Genomic DNA, 17,220 nt, shown 5'->3' on the forward strand with positions numbered 1-17,220 from the left:
TCAGCATTTATTACATTAAAGTTCTATAATCTCTAAATTATCTAGAATCCTGCTAAGTGAAACATTCTAAATTTTTGACATCTACAATAGAATACTAATGTCATTTTCATACTGACAAGTAAAACCCTAAAGCAAATGCCAAAAATATCAATTAAAATATTAATGAAGCCCTAAAGAGAGGTTGGATTGCAGATACAGTTTCTGCAAATAAATAATAATAATAATACCCCATGAGATGCCTTTCAGCTCTGTAATGTTAATAGCTCTCATTAACATTATATAATGAATGAATGCTCATTATGTGTCAAACGCTATGTTAAGCCTTTCACAGCTTATCTTCACTTCTTATAACTATGGAAACTGAACTGAGGCTCAGACACTTTAGTGAATTCCTTGAGACCACACAGTCTAAAAGGTGCTGTGCTGGGATTCCAATCCAAGTATATCTAATGCTATAGCCCACAGCTGATCCATTATGTCATCCTTTTCTTCTTGTAATAACAATCTTATTATAATAATAATGTCCAATCATACCTTGCAGCTAACAATATTGAAGTTACAATATTATTTAGCATAAACATATGAATATTAAAATCTATACCTACAATTGCCCAGAACCATAGTTTATCATTTAATCTTTTTGTTTGTTTGTTTGTTTGCTTGTTTTTCTTTTTTTGAGATGGAATCTTGCTCTGTCACCCAGGCTGGAGTGCAGTGGTGCAATTCTGGTTCACTGCAACCTCTGCCTCCTGGGTTGAAGCGATTCTTCTGCATCAGCCTCCCAAGTAGCTGGGACTACAGGTGCACACCACCACGCCTGGCTAATTTCTGTATTTTTAATAGAGATGGGGTTTCACCATGTCGGTCAGGCTGTTCTTGAACTCCTGACCTCGTGATCCGCTTGCCTTGGCCTCCCAAGGTCCTGGGATTACAGGCGTGAGCTACTGCATCTGGCCTATCATTTAATCTTTTTAAAAAATAATATTAGTAAGTGGAGGAGTTCTAAATTTGAAAGAAAGATCTTGTTTTAAAACCCTTAAAATTCTTACTCAAAATTCCTTTCTCCTTATAATGCTAATGTTTAACCTTTTATTTTTATCCCAGGGGTATAATTTTTATCATATTCCCTTAGAGCAGACCATCAAGAGAGATACTTCACATTCTATCACACTGGCTTTTAAACTTTTACCCCTTTTGAAAAATTGTTTTGAACACTATGTGATTTTAACAGTAACCATGTATTTCATAGTCATTTCCATAAGCCATATAAGATTAAATTCATTAATATTAACTAATCAATTGGTCAAATTAATAATCATTAAAAATATTTTTATTTTATGAGAAATGAAGCTGTCGCTGAAATGAAATAGCAAATGGTTTTCTCCATAAAATGTTTACAACAAAATTGTAATAGTATTTGTGATAGTGGTTATAATCTTACCTTTTGCTATGCAGGTGTTATTTCTTTCTTGAAAATTCTGGTCACACACACATTTATATGATCCTTCCACATTTATACATTGATGGGAACATGTGCCAAACACCAAACATTCATTGAGGTCTAGAAAAGAAGAGCTCAAAATAGCATCATCAGAACCCCAGTTCATACTCCTATTCTTACCACATTTCAAAAAAGCAAAATTATTTTTCTTTAACGTATTACTAGTTTTTATTGTCCTTTCACATGTTTAATCTGTGACTTGCAGTGCCATATTTGTGAAAGTATAATCATTTTTCACAATGTTTGTGCTAGAAGATTCATCAGTTGCCATTGCTTTTATTAATCCACTTAGAATATTAAAACATCAATTTCAAACTTCCCTGAGGCTTCTTTTTTTCTGTTTTAAAATGTTTACTTATTTTTTTACCTTTTAAGTTCAAGGATACAAGTGCAGGTTTGCTACTAGATAAACTTGTACCCCTATTGGGGTTTGTTGTATAGATTTCCATTCACGCAAATAGACCTGCCTTGAGGTTTTCTTTTAAGCTGTTTGTGATGACCTACCTCCATGCCTTTGCAGATGTCATGGGCTATTCTTTCATCCTGTAATGCCCTTGCCCACGTTTCCATACAGAATTTCTACTCATCTTTCAAGATCCACCTGAAATAAAGCCTTCCTTGGTCTCCACGATATATGAGAGTGATGATTCATCACTAGTTCCTCCAGTCTTTGCTCTCCTGGTGTTTCTTTCTTACACTGTTGTTATATTTCAGGAATGTGGTTACATCATATCTTCTACTTGAATGTCAGTCCCTTGAGGACATAAATTATGATACATTCCTTTTTTATTGCCAGATTTTGCACAATGACTGGCAGAGAACAAAGATTTGGGTGCATCTCTAATACACTTCTGGACTCATATATATGAAGTGACTACGTAACAAGAAGGGCTGTATTGAGATTATGTGAATTAAGCAAGCAAAAAACTGCATGCCTATATATGAATACATAACTCTAAATCACGAGCATACATAAATAAATCACGGCAGTATTCATGTGATTTAATTAGAGTCATGTAGTTTGGCACATGACTCTAATTTTAAGGGCTTATGAAGAGCCAGGATTGAGGCCAGATTATTCTAGGGAACTGTCTAATCTTCCTCTCTTTTCCTTCTCTACTTTTGTGTTTAACCAGCATATTTCCCCTGCCTCATTTTATCACTTATAATCTCCTAATTACTTAATAAATCTGTGAGATAAATCCTTCCCTTGAATAAGAGAACTTAAGAATCAGCACAGTACGAATACCTATTTTTTGCGTAGCACACAACAAGGTTCTAAGGCTCAGTGGTAGTGACACTTGTAAATCACAACGTCAGGGCTTAAACTCAGGTTTTCTGATTTTGTTGACTTTACTGTGATACTTTGCCTAAGAACACATAAGTATTTTCAGGACAACACATTGCTATTTGATTGAAATGTAGAGTAAATAGATGCAGAAAACTGTATTTAGTTGTTTTTAATAAATATTTTACAGGAATGAAGTGGAATGCATCTTGTCAGTACTTAACCATCACAATTACAACAAATATTTCTGATTTGTTCAGCATCTGTAACTTTGAACAGGCAGTTATTTGTCACTATGGTTTCCCTTTGGTACAGAATCCAAATAAGCAATATTCTGCATGATTTGATAAAACCTCAACTTCTTCACTTGTCTCCATACTGTCCCAAAGCATCATTTTCTCCTAATCTCTAGAAAGCCTGGATCATGAGGTTTTGAAGGGGATGGAGGGATTCCACACATGCCTAGTACCCAAAACAGTACCTGGCACTCAGCAACTGTTGATCCCCTTCTACTTTCTTCCATCATTCCTCTTTACTTTTTTCCCTTTAGATATTCTAATTGAAGTGTTTGGGCTTTAACATCAAACTGCAATTTCTTATGCATTTTTTTCATATACATAAGTGAAGGGTACAAACACATTTAAATTTTTGGATTATAGAATCCAAGTTGTCTTACCCTTCTTCAACACTGAAATAGAACTATTTTAATAGATGAACATTTTATTAGAGTTCAGAAGTTACTCATTTGTCCTACAAAATAATATGAAAAAGTAGATTCATAGCAACTTAAAATAAAGAATGTAGTGTGCAGCTTATATTTGCTGTGGAATACAATTAAAAATTAAGAAAAGTTGAAGAATATAATTTCTAAATTTAGTACATACATACAGAAAAAATCCACTCACAAATAAATATTAGAAAATAAATGTTATGAAATTAAAATCTTGAAAGAATTGTGTATGTGTGTGTGTTTATATGTAATTGATAGAGCCTTGGAAAAATAAATACTATAGTTTGAAAGACAATTCATTTGTTAACTAAAATACAGGAAACCTAGATTGTCAGCTTTCAATCTCACGGTAATGGAAAAATCAAATGTCACGAATAATCCAAATACACATATAACTCAAAATGTAGATAAACATGACATGACTACACTTATCCCCCTTTTGGGTGAGTAGAATCAATTCATTTAAATAATTCCATTTTGATTAACACAAAGTAAAATCATTTTTCTTAGCCCCAAAATATCACAGAGAGACATAACAAAAGCAAGCTGGTAGGTAAAAGCATTTGAAGATTTGAATTTAGCCTGGATAAGCCAGACTTAGTTATTTTAAGTTTGGCTGTACTTACAATAATGTGAATATGAATACAAATAGCAGTTTTATTGGAGAAACTTGCAGAAAGTGCATATGGGTCTGTATTTCATGGTTCTATAGTTAGAACACTATAGTTAGATTATATTTACTTACTTACTATAAGATTTTGGCTATCCTACATGCTCAATTTTTAAATGATCTCAAGTAAGTTGACAGATTTATGTAGATCCTGACTTTGAATTTTTAAAGACACATTATGATCTATTTAAAACATGATTTTAGGACAAAAGCCCATGCCTCTCTAAATGTGATTTACCTATTTCAGTATTGCAAATGAGACACATTATGATCTATTTAAAACATGATTTTAGGACAAAAGCCCATGCCTCTCTAAATGTGATTTACCTATTTCAGTATTGCAAATGCCACACTCAAGAGAAATGGGTCATCATAAACATATTTTTTTTTCATGAAGCAAGACTAATTCTCCAATAGTTCCTGAACCAGCAATTTCATTATTTGCATTTCAAAACAGTATTGTAGCAATAGAATTGAAATTCCTGCAGCTCTGAATTTGCTATAGAAAAAGCTTTGTAGCCTCTGTCGTGGTTAGCTTAGCTCCACAAACAAGCTCTTGACCCCAGAGACTTTCATTCTCATAAGTGAAATGGTATCCCGTAGATAGACATCATTTTGATGAAAATCAATCCCCTGTGATTTCACAATTTAGAAGTCTTGGGAGTCTTTTCATAACCCAAAGATTTACGAGCAAGCTGTTGAGGAAAAGTACTCTACCTTCACATTGTCTGTGTTTCATGTTTCTCTGAAATCCAGGCTTACAGCGACAGAAAACAGATGTTTTTATTTGGTTACAATTTGCATCGTCTCCACATGGATTCACATTATCTTCACAGGTATATTCAGTAGGAGCTGGGATTTAAAAATATTATCAAAACTAATATAATTCTAATTCCTGAAGTGGGGAGTTTACTTTTTAAAAATGTTTGAAATGGTATTGATTACTCCATAGATAACTATTTTTGAGTATATAAGGTTAAGGTCTTCTCTCCATTTAAGCCCCATGTCTTATAAATTTATAGAAGTATAAAAACTGAATTCATTAACATTAAATACAGATTAGACCAAGCTGCTAACAGCTGATATTTAGGGTTGCTCTTAAGCTATAATACACTTTTTTAAAGTAAGTCAGGAGTCAATGATTCTAATGACAGGCTATCTTTATTACAGTACCATATATAAGTACTACACCCTTCTCTGAGAGCCAAAGCATTTCCTATAAGCTACTTAGAAATTGAGGCATTTATTGCTAACCTACGCTTAATATTTGTAAACTCAATCAAGGGTACTGCTAAATTACTCAAGCAAGTTGGCTAAATCAGCAGTTTAAATTTCTTTTTTTTTTTTTTTTTTTTTTTTTTGAGACGGAGTCTCGCTCTGTCGCCCAGGCTGGAGTGCAGTGGCGCGATCTCGGCTCACTGCAAGCTCCGCCTCCCCGGGTTCACGCCATTCTCCTGCCTCAGCCTCCCGAGTAGCTGGGACTACAGGCGCCCACAACCGCGCCCGGCTAATTTTTTGTATTTTTAGTAGAGACGGGGTTTCACCGTGGTCTCGATCTCCTGACCTTGTGATCCGCCCGCCTCGGCCTCCCAAAGTGCTGGGATTACAGGCGTGAGCCACCGCGTAAATTTCATTTTTTTATGCTGGACAGACATATGAAGAGTAACACTTGAGTGTGTAATGTGCTCAGAATGGTTGTTTATAAGCTGCAACGTTCTAGGACAGACAAAAAGTTACTTGTAATTTCCAGGAGAGCAGTTGCAATTTTACTGCTTTATCTCCCATTCAGGAAAACATTTTAAAAAATCTTCTCTTTTAAATAAATGAGAGTGACATTATTATAAGGATAACATTATATTATCTCTAAGTTACTTAAATCAAATTTTTGACAAATATGAGAACTTTATTATAATTGTAACTCTTATTTGTCCCCACTGACTTGAATATTTTACAATTAGTTAAAATAGGTCAGTGGCATGATACCACGGTTTAGACACATGTAGCCATATCCTGGTGGGTATTGCTTTATCCCTAAGTTAGGAACATTTAGATGCATAAATAAAAATAAAAGAAAAGATCCAAAAGTAGGAAATATTGTGTGACTTCTGTAAGCAAACTGAATTTAGGATCATAAATTTAATTATTTTTATCTAATACAAAAAAGTCAAATGCCAAGCATTAGTTAAATATAAACTATTCGCAATCAGGATGTAATAACTCAAGTATCATGGCACCCGAGCTAAAAAAAAAAAAAAAAAAAAAAAAAAAAAAAAAAAAACCACATCTTCTATAAGAATGATTTGGCAATGGATTTTTTTTTAAAAATCATTGACTAAATTAAGACCTTTACTACCATTCAACTAAATATCACTGTTTATAAAATTTAAAAACACTACATTTGTCTAAGACAAATTACTAAATGATATAGATTACATTTCTGACATCAATTTCTATATCTGAATATTGATTTCTCAGCTTCTGCTTTAACAAGGGTACTCTTTACAAAGTCAACCTTGTCCACTTCATACTGCCTGAAATTAACTTAAGTAGTATGCTAAGGTTGCTTTGGCAAAGGTTTTTGAAAAAGGGCATCAGTAAAGCATATTTTGAAGAGCAATATTTACATCCAGAAAATTTTAGTCATATACAAGCAGAAGTTAGACTTGTGTATCCCGGTACTTTGCTTAACAGAAAACAAGCTCACCTATTCTGCATCCTTGCTCATCTGAACCATCTCCGCAGTCATCAAGTCGATCACACTGGAGATCCATAGGGATGCATTTTTTATTACTACAAGCAAATTCATCCTTTTTACAAGGCCTTGCTTTATATGTCAGCTTACCTATAGAGGCATACAAAAAATGATTAGTGCTCCACAGAATCAAAACACACTATTGAGCATGTAATATCTCCAAAATTTTACTAACTACTATGAAAAACATGGGTTTATAATCCTTGATTTGAAGCTCTCAAGGTCAATTTTTTTTGTTTGTTTTGTTTTGTTTTGTTTTGTTTTGTTTTGTTTTGTTTTGTTTTTTTGAGACGGAGTCTCGCTCTGTCGCCCAGGCTGGAGTGCAGTGGCGCGATCTCGGCTCACTGCAAGCTCTGCCTCCTGGGTTTACGCCATTCTCCTGCCTCAGCCTCCTGAGTAGCTGGGACTACAGGCGCCCGCCACCGCGCCCGGCTAATTTTTTGTATTTTTAGTAGAGACGGGGTTTCACCGTGGTCTCGATCTCCTGACCTTGTGATCCGCCCGCCTCGGCCTCCCAAAGTGCTGGGATTACAGGCGTGAGCCACCGCGCCCAGCCTCAAGGTCAAATTCTTAAACATTCTGAAATTTTTAGATTTTAGGAAAGTGACAGTATGTTTACTTTAAGTAAGTAACACTGATATCTACAGAAAATTTAAAAAATATTTACCCTAAGTGGAATTTTTTTAGAGGATGATATTAAATGGCTCCAATTAGATCAGGTCAAGCTTTGTCTCCAAATGATTTTACTGCAAACATAAGTCTTTTGCATTAAAAGGTTTTTGAACTTCAGAATTTGGAAAAAGGAATTGCATATACATACAATCTATATAAGCTCCCTTTCTTCAACGAATTAGATCTTTAAACAAGGAGCATTTTAAAATCTCTATATTGCTTCTCCGGGATTAATATTTTCTAGAATAAAGTGGTTAGTGGGAACTATGGATAAAGGTGCACAGCTATAAGGCAAATGAAATGCTGGTGGAATACTTTTATACCTTGTCAGAAGATCAAATGTCTGAAAATAATGCCCTCAGACATCCACATAAGAAATATATATTTTTGGCCGGGCGCGGTGGCTCGAGCCTGTAATCCCAGCACTTTGGGAGGCCGAGACGGGCGGATCACGAGGTCAGGAGATCGAGACCATCCTGGCTGACACAGTGAAACCCCGTCTCTACTAAAAAAATACAAAAAAACTAGCCGGGCGAGGTGGCGGGCGCCTGTAGTTCCAGCTACTCGGGAGGCTGAGGCAGGAGAATGGCGTGAACCCGGGAGGCGGAGCTTGCAGTGAGCCAAGATCACGCCACTGCACTCCAGCCTGGGCAGCAGAGCGAGACTCTGTCTCAAAGAAAAAAAAAAAAAAAAAAGAAAGAAATATATATTTTTTAAAATATTTGTACCCCAAGTCATCAGAGAACCTTGTAGCCATCACTGAATTATTTCACATTAAACGCATTTACCACTACAGTGATCTTCATCTGAGTTGTCCCCGCAGTCATCAATCCCATTGCACATTTGCTCAGACTGTAGGCATATTCTGTTATTTCTGCATCTGTGAGGTCTTGTGGATGGACAAAGAAATTTGACTGAAGAAAAAGAAGAAAAACCAAAGAAGCTCCTTCGGGTACATTGATTTATGAAGAACATTCTCCCTTTTTCTTTTATTCTTTCTTTTCAAATCCATAAGCTAACTTTTCTAAATATCTTTTTTTGCTATGACAATTGCCTACTAGTGGCTACCAGAAAAATATGTGATGATTCTAGTTATTTATATTAACTACAGAAAAATGTGCACAGCTGAGGATCTTCAAGGAAATAAGAAAGAGCCAAACTTTATGGTCTCATTTCCAGATGCCTTATGTTAGCTGACTTTACTTAGTGTACCAAATTAATTTATGCCTACAATTATGCAATATGGCAGGACACTTAGCTATCTCAAAGAGCAATTTCACACAGCCTAGAGCCGGAGCAAGCATATGTTACAGGCCCAAAATTGAAAATAGGTCATTCAGTGAAAACAAACAAACAAAAATCCCAACAGTATTATAGCTTTATTTCTTACTCTTTGTCTCTGTAAACAAAGGTTTAGATATGTATTTGAGGCACATAGATGATCTTAGCTATTTGTTTTTAATGTGCATGTTTTTGTGTGTATTTAAAAAGACCACAATGAAAGCCAGGGAATTTTACATTTGTCTCCTCTATTACTATCTAATCTGAAGACTTCCACTCTTAAAGCAGGAAGTATCTGTCATTAGTCTTCATCCTTAGATGTGAAATTATCCAGGACTCTGTCGTTGTTCCCCTGATGTTCTCACACTTGAATTCTTTGCTTATATATGTTTATTCACTCTCATTGATTTACTTTCCACTACATCCTGAAGACTTTCAATTCTCTATCTAGTTCAAACATCTCACAATTGGTTGTACGACATCCCTTCAACAGTTTCAAATTTAACAAGCTCATCACTCAGCTCTTTATCATCTCGTCTTAACCCCTTGTTCTCAAACACACTTTATTTCCATTGTTCAGTTGGTGGCATATCATAGCCAAAAGTCTGGAATTATTCAAATGTATTCCTCCCATTGACCATCAATTCTCAGTAGTCACCAAGTTCTGTTGCTATTGTCCCCAGGTTTGGCATCTTCTAGCCATCTCTACCAGTTACAATAGCTTAGCGTTTATTATCTTTTACAGAGAGATATGCTGAATGTCTCTGGCTTCATATTCCATTCTCAGAGCCTCAAAAAGCCATGAGAAAAAAATCAGTCTAACATATTCATGTAACCATTTGTTCTACAGTTATCAATTTCCTTGAGAATACAATTTAAGATACTTTGAATGGCCTAATAGACTTGTCACTATCTTGTTCGTGCCAATCCTGCAGACTCATCCTTTGTCCATCTCAATATTTGAGCAATACAACTTTATTACAGCTTCTTAAATAAGTTGCACTCCATCCCTGACTTACTTGCTTTAAGTGAAATTTGGTCCATTTTCTAAATATACTCCCTCCTCTTTAGATCTTTTAGGAATGTCTCTTAATTTTCTCAAACCTCATGTCATCTCATGTTTGAAAACATCCTAGTTTCCTACTACAGCTTCCATAGCTTTATCCTATCTTTACTTTCTATTATCTGGAATAAACTATTACTTCTATTATCTAAAACAAAATAATGTATTTTGAAGGCTAGACATTTGATTACATCTTCACGCCACTGCTATTTTCTAATCAACTTCAAAAACATAATCTCCATCCCAGTTTACTGAAGACTAGCACATTCCATCATAGTCTTTTAAGATCTCCATTTAAATTCATTCTAGCATCTTAGATGACTTCAACATTCACATAAGAAAACCAGCCAATGAGGTTTCTTAGCTCCTTAAATTTCTTATACCCTATGTCCTTTTACTCTAATCCTAACTAAGCCAACACTCTCCTAGGAGGTTGTTCACATTGGTGGATTTCAACAAATTTCTATTTGTGATTCACAGTGGCAGTTTCTGTTGCTTGCCATTAAGAATACTAACTTGTATAAACAGTTGCAGCATAAATTTGCTGTTTCCTATAATTTACTTTATTTGTGAAACCACTGGTATGAATGCCCCATTTTGAGCACAATCTCTTTTTTAAAAGATTTTTAATCCAATCAGTATCATTGCAAAGACTCTTCCACTTTATCTTAACTCTAGCTCATTGATGTAGCTACCTTTTCCCTATTCACCAATGACTGTTGTCTGTACTTTTCTCCCTATTAATATTTATAGTAACCTATAATACATTAGACACTGTTCTAAGTACTAGGTAAGTTTAGAAACCCACTTTCTTCCCAATAACCTGGATTCTCTGGCCCTTTTCTCTTTTTCATCTTAGTTATCCAAAATAACCCTAAACTTACATGAACGAAACCATCTGCTCTCCCAATATCTGCATCTGGGAAGCCAGAAATGTTGCAGAGGATCATACTACAAGGTCAACTGATACCACCAAGTATGAATATTTATCAATGCTAGTTGGAAAGCATATATATAGAGAGAGTACAAAAATAAGTAGAAATACAAAGATGGGAAATTTCTTAACATATTATTAAATAATTTCAGATCTACCTGTATCTACATGTAGTCTATCAACTCATTTCTATATTTTAAGAGCAGAGACAGAAGAATAGTTGACTCCTAGGTAAAAATAATGATTTTTCTGGAACTCATTTTCCCCTGCCTCTGCAGAAACCATCACATCTTTGCTGAAACATGTTATTACTTTGGTGTCTCTGGTGCCTCACTCTTCCTTTTCACAATGCCTTCTGTGGTCACTTACCTGAGTCTCTTCTGCCAGTTCATTTTCACTTAGGGGCTTACTGTCACTCAATATTCTTTGATAATTCCCTTCCTGTCCTATCTTTATTTCCACACAGCATAATCCTAAATATTCCATTGTATTTATTACATTTTATGCTGGTTGTCGAATTTCTATCTGTAGACTACCTCTTTCCTTTCAGTGTGAGAATCAAGCATCTGATGCCTACTTGAAACCTCTACTTGAATGTCTCCTCAAATGCATCCCAGTCCAGTCTTCTAATCTTTACTTGTAAAATTGTTCCCTTTCCTGTGATCCCCTTCCATTCAAATGACAAAGCAAAAACAACATACACATTATACTCCACAACTTGCTGTCTCTCATTCACCATATCTGATCCATCATTTAATCCAGTTTCTTCTGCCTCTTATATAACATTCAAATCTGTCTATATTGTGCTAGCACAAGCTGTTACCATCTCAACCCAAGCTACTAGCATAGCTTGCCTAAAGTACTGCCATGTTGTTAACCACTTACAATCCTTTCTATTCAATATTTGTAAAATTTAAATATGACCATGCACCTCCTCTGCTTAAAACTCCTTAGTATTTCCAATTACTTTCCAGCTAATCAAGGCTGCAGATATCTCTGCTGTCTCTAGTTTCATCCTAAGCAAATCCGGATGATCTCCAATTTAACAATAGTTCAATATAAGCTTTTCTGACTTGATGACGGTGTGAAAGCAACACATGTTCTCCTCAACTTACTATGGGATTATGTCCTGATGTATCCTTTATATGTTGAAAATATTTTAAAGTCAAACACACACTGTCAATTTACATTATTTCCTGTTTACAATGTGTTTATCTGGCTACAATCTGGTAAATCCAGGAATGCCTGTAACTCCTGGGAACACAAATCCTTCAGTTCCTTGAGTAAGCCATGGTTTGCCCTGCCCAGAGCCTTCACATATCTTATTTCCTTTGTCTGCAATTTTGTGTCACACTTCCACTCCCAACCTCAATTCTTTTCACCTATTCAGCAGCTAAATATTTCCCAGGCCTGAACTAAAATGTTATTTCTCATACCCTATGATTGATAAAATCTTTCTGTTCCATACTTTTACAAATTACCATACTTTTTATTTATAGTATGTATCATAATTTGTAAGTATATATTTTTGTTCTCATTAATATCCATCTTCCACTAGATTCTAAGCTCTGTGAGGTCAGGGTTCGCGTTCACTTCTTTCATCATTATATCACCAAATTAATCATAGTCTCTTGCTGAACAAATGTCTATTGAATGAATGAATGATACCTTTTCTCATGCTATTCACATTGCTTAAGATGTCTTTTAGTCTAGCTCCTTCAACGCTGTAGCTTTCTGTATTATTCTTTAGGTAGAGTTCATTGAATCTCTCTCTGCCTTTTCCATACTTTTAATTAATTCTATCATTGCTGGAAATACAGGGTATCACAATTATTTTTATTTGTACAGGCAGAATAAGATCTCCTTGTCAAAAAGAACCATTTTTTGTCTTAATTAGCACAATTTCTGGCACATAATAGCTTGACTCAATGTTGACATTGCTCACTGAGAGAAACGCAAAAATGTTCAGACAGTCAATCTGGATTTTACAAGGTTTCCCATCTGTGCTGTGTGGAATGCTCCTGAGAATCAATTCACGGCCCTGGAAGTGGCTCTAGGAGAGTTTGATTCTGCAGCCGTACATCGATTATCGAAAATTTTCTATTCCACTCACTGGTTTTGTGGTCAAATAGGATAGAGAATAGAAAAAAAAAGTCATATAATTGAAAAAAAAAAAAGGTTCTGGATTGATGTTGGTAGATAAGTTCTCATATTGTTTAATATATTATGATTCAGAAACAATATAATCCCTGGTGATTACCCAGAGTTTATTTCGAAGATTATGTAAAGAAAACTGAAGCTGAAACTTAAGTTGCATTACTCATCGTAATGAGTTTTATCTATAGAAAGAAAACTCTCCAAAGCCTGTTTTTTTTTTTCCAACTTTTAAATACTTAACAAAACAAAGCTGCTTGCATTTTTGTATTTTCCCCGACTGTAACATCAGTAGTGAAATGCCACCATCTATATCTAAATATTGCCTTAACTTGATGCAACAAATAGAACAAAAAGTGTAAGTACATACACTCATGCTGTATTTTCTTTCTTTAATTTACCTGGTGTGCCACTGAGTTATATCTGACATGGCAGCATTTTCCTTTAAAATATAGGTGAAATTACATTTCTTGCAGAGATTAGATAAAAGGTATGAGAACAGAGACCAAAAAAGTTCGTTAAAATAGAAGAGATCCTTTATGCTGCTGATCTAAAATTAGACTTTTATATTTGTTGGTCTCATAAGCATATACAGGACAAATGTCAGTCAAGAGTAACTTGAATTTGGAGAAACAATAACTTTTGTTAAGATTCTTTAGGTTTAAATGTTAAATAACTCCTAATTTCAGTTCTGTGCTTAAGACTTGTAATGAAATAGAGAGATAGATATGTGGATAGATAGATATACAGATAGATGATTAATAGATAGATGATAGATAGATAGATAGATAGATAGATAGATAGATAGATAGATATTTCATTAGTGGGTGGCTTGTAAAACTATGAGATTTTATTATTCATGTATTTTTACTTTGCTTATCTGTACCCCTCCAAAATTAACATAAAACTCCAATTTCATGTGAAGCCAAAATTATTATATGAATCTTATTCAATTAAAATGTCAATTACTCTATCTCTCTTCTGAATAGTGTTGACTTGTGCAAGTTCACATTAGGATGAGTCTCTATAAAGTCATAACTTCTGAACAGGATTATCCCTTTATTACCTGAACGAAAGCTGTATCTGTGGTTACACTTTATCTACCTAACCCCAGGATGGTATAATTTGTAGTTCACCTCACCACTTCATTGATTCATGCTGGGGCATGAGATCAGAAGATACGAGTATAATCTAGAGCCACATGAAATGCCATACCACACATATCAGGGGCTTCATCAGAGTTGTCTCCACAGTCGTCCTCTCCATCACACACCCAGGAATGTAGTTTGCAGAGAGAATTATTGCAAAGGAACTCATCAGCTCTACATATATTTCCTCCTTTATTTTAAAACAAAAAGAAACAAAGAGATTTAGGGTAATCAATGCCAGTCAGCAGGACACATATTCCTCTGAATCTTAGCAAACAGTATCTAGTTGATTGCTTCCATTTATTTATTTCGAGCATAATACCAGAAACAAGTAATGTTCAATTTTTTAAATAAAATGTATTCACTGTTTACATTTGAGAACATTCTAATATTACTTTCATATATGTCTTTTTTTAGAAAATACTGATAAGATGTTAAAAGAAAGTTTTTAAGAATCTAAAGTTTTCTCTGTTTCACATAATTTTTATGTTGCTGAATACACAGAAATTTGTATTTTTTAGTTTTAATTGTAATTATTAAAATTTGTGTTTTTCTTGAAGAAAAGTCATTTTTAGAATTATTAGACAATTTAGCTGTATCTGAAATACTGATAAACTAGATCACTAAAAACTTAGAATAACCAGTAAAATTTTTTTTGAAATCACAAAGAAACAATTTTCTAACAGCAATAAGAATTTAGCCATATCATACAATATTTCAGGGATTTTTTTTAAAATAACGATTGTGCAGTAAAGCATTATTTTTTGGATTTTTAACATGTTTGCATTTTCCTCCTTTAACAAATAAATAAAAACATCAGGAATACAAAAATATTCTAATACACAATTCTTAAGTACATCTACCACATGCAAAGGACCTAAGTAACGAACAAATTTGGGTTATATATCTAGAGGTGTAGCAATACACAGTGGAGTTTTAGGGCTTGAGAGTTAGGAACTGTGGGTTCTAGTCTTTCTTTGGATAACTCTATTAATATCTCTGGGACTCAATGTTTTTATATGTTATAAAAGAGGTACAGTTCATGTATAGGGTCATAGGTGCAAGTACCTGGGGAAACAATACAAACATCAGAGTACAGAATTAAGATAAATTAGATTGCTTCCAAAGGGTTACACTACCTAGTTAATCCTCATATATAGGTAAGAGCTATGAGTCATGGGTTGTCCATATTTGACTTACTGAAGGTATTAACATATTTAAACACACATACATTCACCAAAATATGGGGCAGAGCAGTGACAGTGATCACCCTTAAAAGCCTAGAAAATACCCAGAAAGAGCCATTGTTCCTCTTGCAGATGTACTTTGGAAGGAATAATGGGCCCGAACTTATGAAGATCAAATAATTCTTCTTGCTCTGAGTTCTGACTTGTTACACAAATCTCTGATAACTCACATTCAGTAGCAAAAGTCTTAATTTAAGAAGTGCTAGAATCAGTTGGATTGTAGAATGAAAACTCTAGCTCTGGTGTCGAGAATTTAGAAATTCTAAATTTGAAGAGAGAGACAGTAAAGACAACACTGAAGGAAAAAGACATATTTCAAGAGAGGTCATGGCAATCCAGAGAAGAAATGATGGTAACTAGATCTAGAGGAACCACAGCTGAGAACTCTTCAGAAGGAACACTCCTCAGGACCTGGTGGCTAAATAGATGAGAGTGGCAAAGGAGAGTGAGCACACAAACATGGAACTCATTTTTTAGTGTGTTTGGGCCATTTGGTAGATGGTATTGTTCATTAAATAAAGGAACACAGCAGGAGGAGCAGGCTTAAGACATAATTCATTTAAGGTACTGGTAGACAGCCATGTGGTGATATCGAGCAAGCTGGTGGATAAATATGTCTGAAATATAGGATAGGTTTTTGAGCTGTAAACGTGCATCTGGCAGTGATCAGAATATAGTTATGATTTGAAATTTAAAAGAGAACACAGAGAAAAACAGATTGGGTAAGTAAAGAGGAGTCTACAAAAGAGACTGAGAAAAAGTAATCAAAATGGTTAGAGAAATATCTGGAAAGAGTGATGCCAGACAATACATGGGGAAAGTGTTCTAATGAGAGGGATAGCCCATGTAACTAATTCTAGAGCACGTTTAGTGAAATGGCGGTGAGTTTAATGAAATGATTGTCATTGGCTATTGAATGTGAAGACCGAGGTGAATGTAAACATCTCTTTCCAGAAGTTTGGCAATAAAGGGAAAAAAGAGACCAGAAAGTGAGCCTCGTTGCTTGTGTGAGGAAGAACAAATCCCTGAACACATTTAAATGCTTCTGATAAGAATTCAGTAGACAAGACACATTTGAGGGTACAGGAGAGCAAAAGGGTAATTAATGTAACGAGTTTCTGGAGGATCCAGAGAGTGTGAGAGATTTGAGATCTAGAGCAAAATGAATGGAATGGGCTTAGACTGGAAGTGAAACAAGTCTTCTGTTTGGGGAGGAAGGAAGGAGGAAAGCCTGAGGCCAGCTACAGGTAGATTTGTTAGTTTGGTGGCCAGATGTTGAAAAATGCTCATGATTTTTATTATTTCTGTAAAGAAGAAGGTGAAGTTACTAAGAGAGATGGCTTGGTAACAGATTTGGATAGTTGCCTTTTTAAAAACCTGATATGATTAATGGCAGAAACATGATTAGGAAAACAAGGGCAGACTGCTTAGTATCTTAAGTAAAAGATAAAGCTTAGACCAAGAATTTATAGTGATATTGATCTGAATAATAGTACAATTGTCTGCAAAAGTGCTTAGCAGAACTGGCACAGCTTACATTGCCATCTCTGAGAACCATCAAACTAAGAAACAGACAAAGGCAAGGGCTGGGTGAATCCACCAAGGTGAATATCACCATGTGAGACTCTGACAGTTCAACATCTGTCATTGGGATAGCCCTTTCTCCCAAACTTCTGCAATGCTGAGCTCCATACTGCTATAATTTTACAATTAATCTCAATTATGAAAACCTGTGCAATAAAATTCAGTACTATTTAACAACTGTCTTACTCTGAAAACA

General features: G+C 34.9%; 1 protein-coding gene across 4 annotated transcripts in view; it reads right to left on the reverse strand.

Annotated features, from left to right (window-relative positions):
• LOC105492606 (LDL receptor related protein 1B) overlaps nt 1-17,220 on the reverse strand; it is a 1,932,714-nt gene that overhangs the window by 121,899 nt on the left and 1,793,595 nt on the right. For all 4 annotated transcript variants that reach the window (XR_011609732.1, XM_011759820.3, XM_011759819.3 and 1 more), the window contains exons 72-76: nt 14,261-14,383; nt 8,402-8,527; nt 6,894-7,031; nt 4,907-5,041; nt 1,442-1,561 (exon numbers count right to left, since the gene is read on the reverse strand). Coding sequence is in view for 3 of the 4 variants with exons in the window: in XM_011759820.3 (XP_011758122.2) it covers nt 1,442-1,561; nt 4,907-5,041; nt 6,894-7,031; nt 8,402-8,527; nt 14,261-14,383 (642 nt within the window). In the remaining variant the exon portion in view is untranslated. The remainder of the gene's footprint in view (nt 1-1,441; nt 1,562-4,906; nt 5,042-6,893; nt 7,032-8,401; nt 8,528-14,260; nt 14,384-17,220) is intronic.

The sequence above is a fragment of the Macaca nemestrina genome, chromosome 11 (assembly GCF_043159975.1).
Source record: "Macaca nemestrina isolate mMacNem1 chromosome 11, mMacNem.hap1, whole genome shotgun sequence".
NCBI lineage: Eukaryota > Metazoa > Chordata > Mammalia > Primates > Cercopithecidae > Macaca > Macaca nemestrina.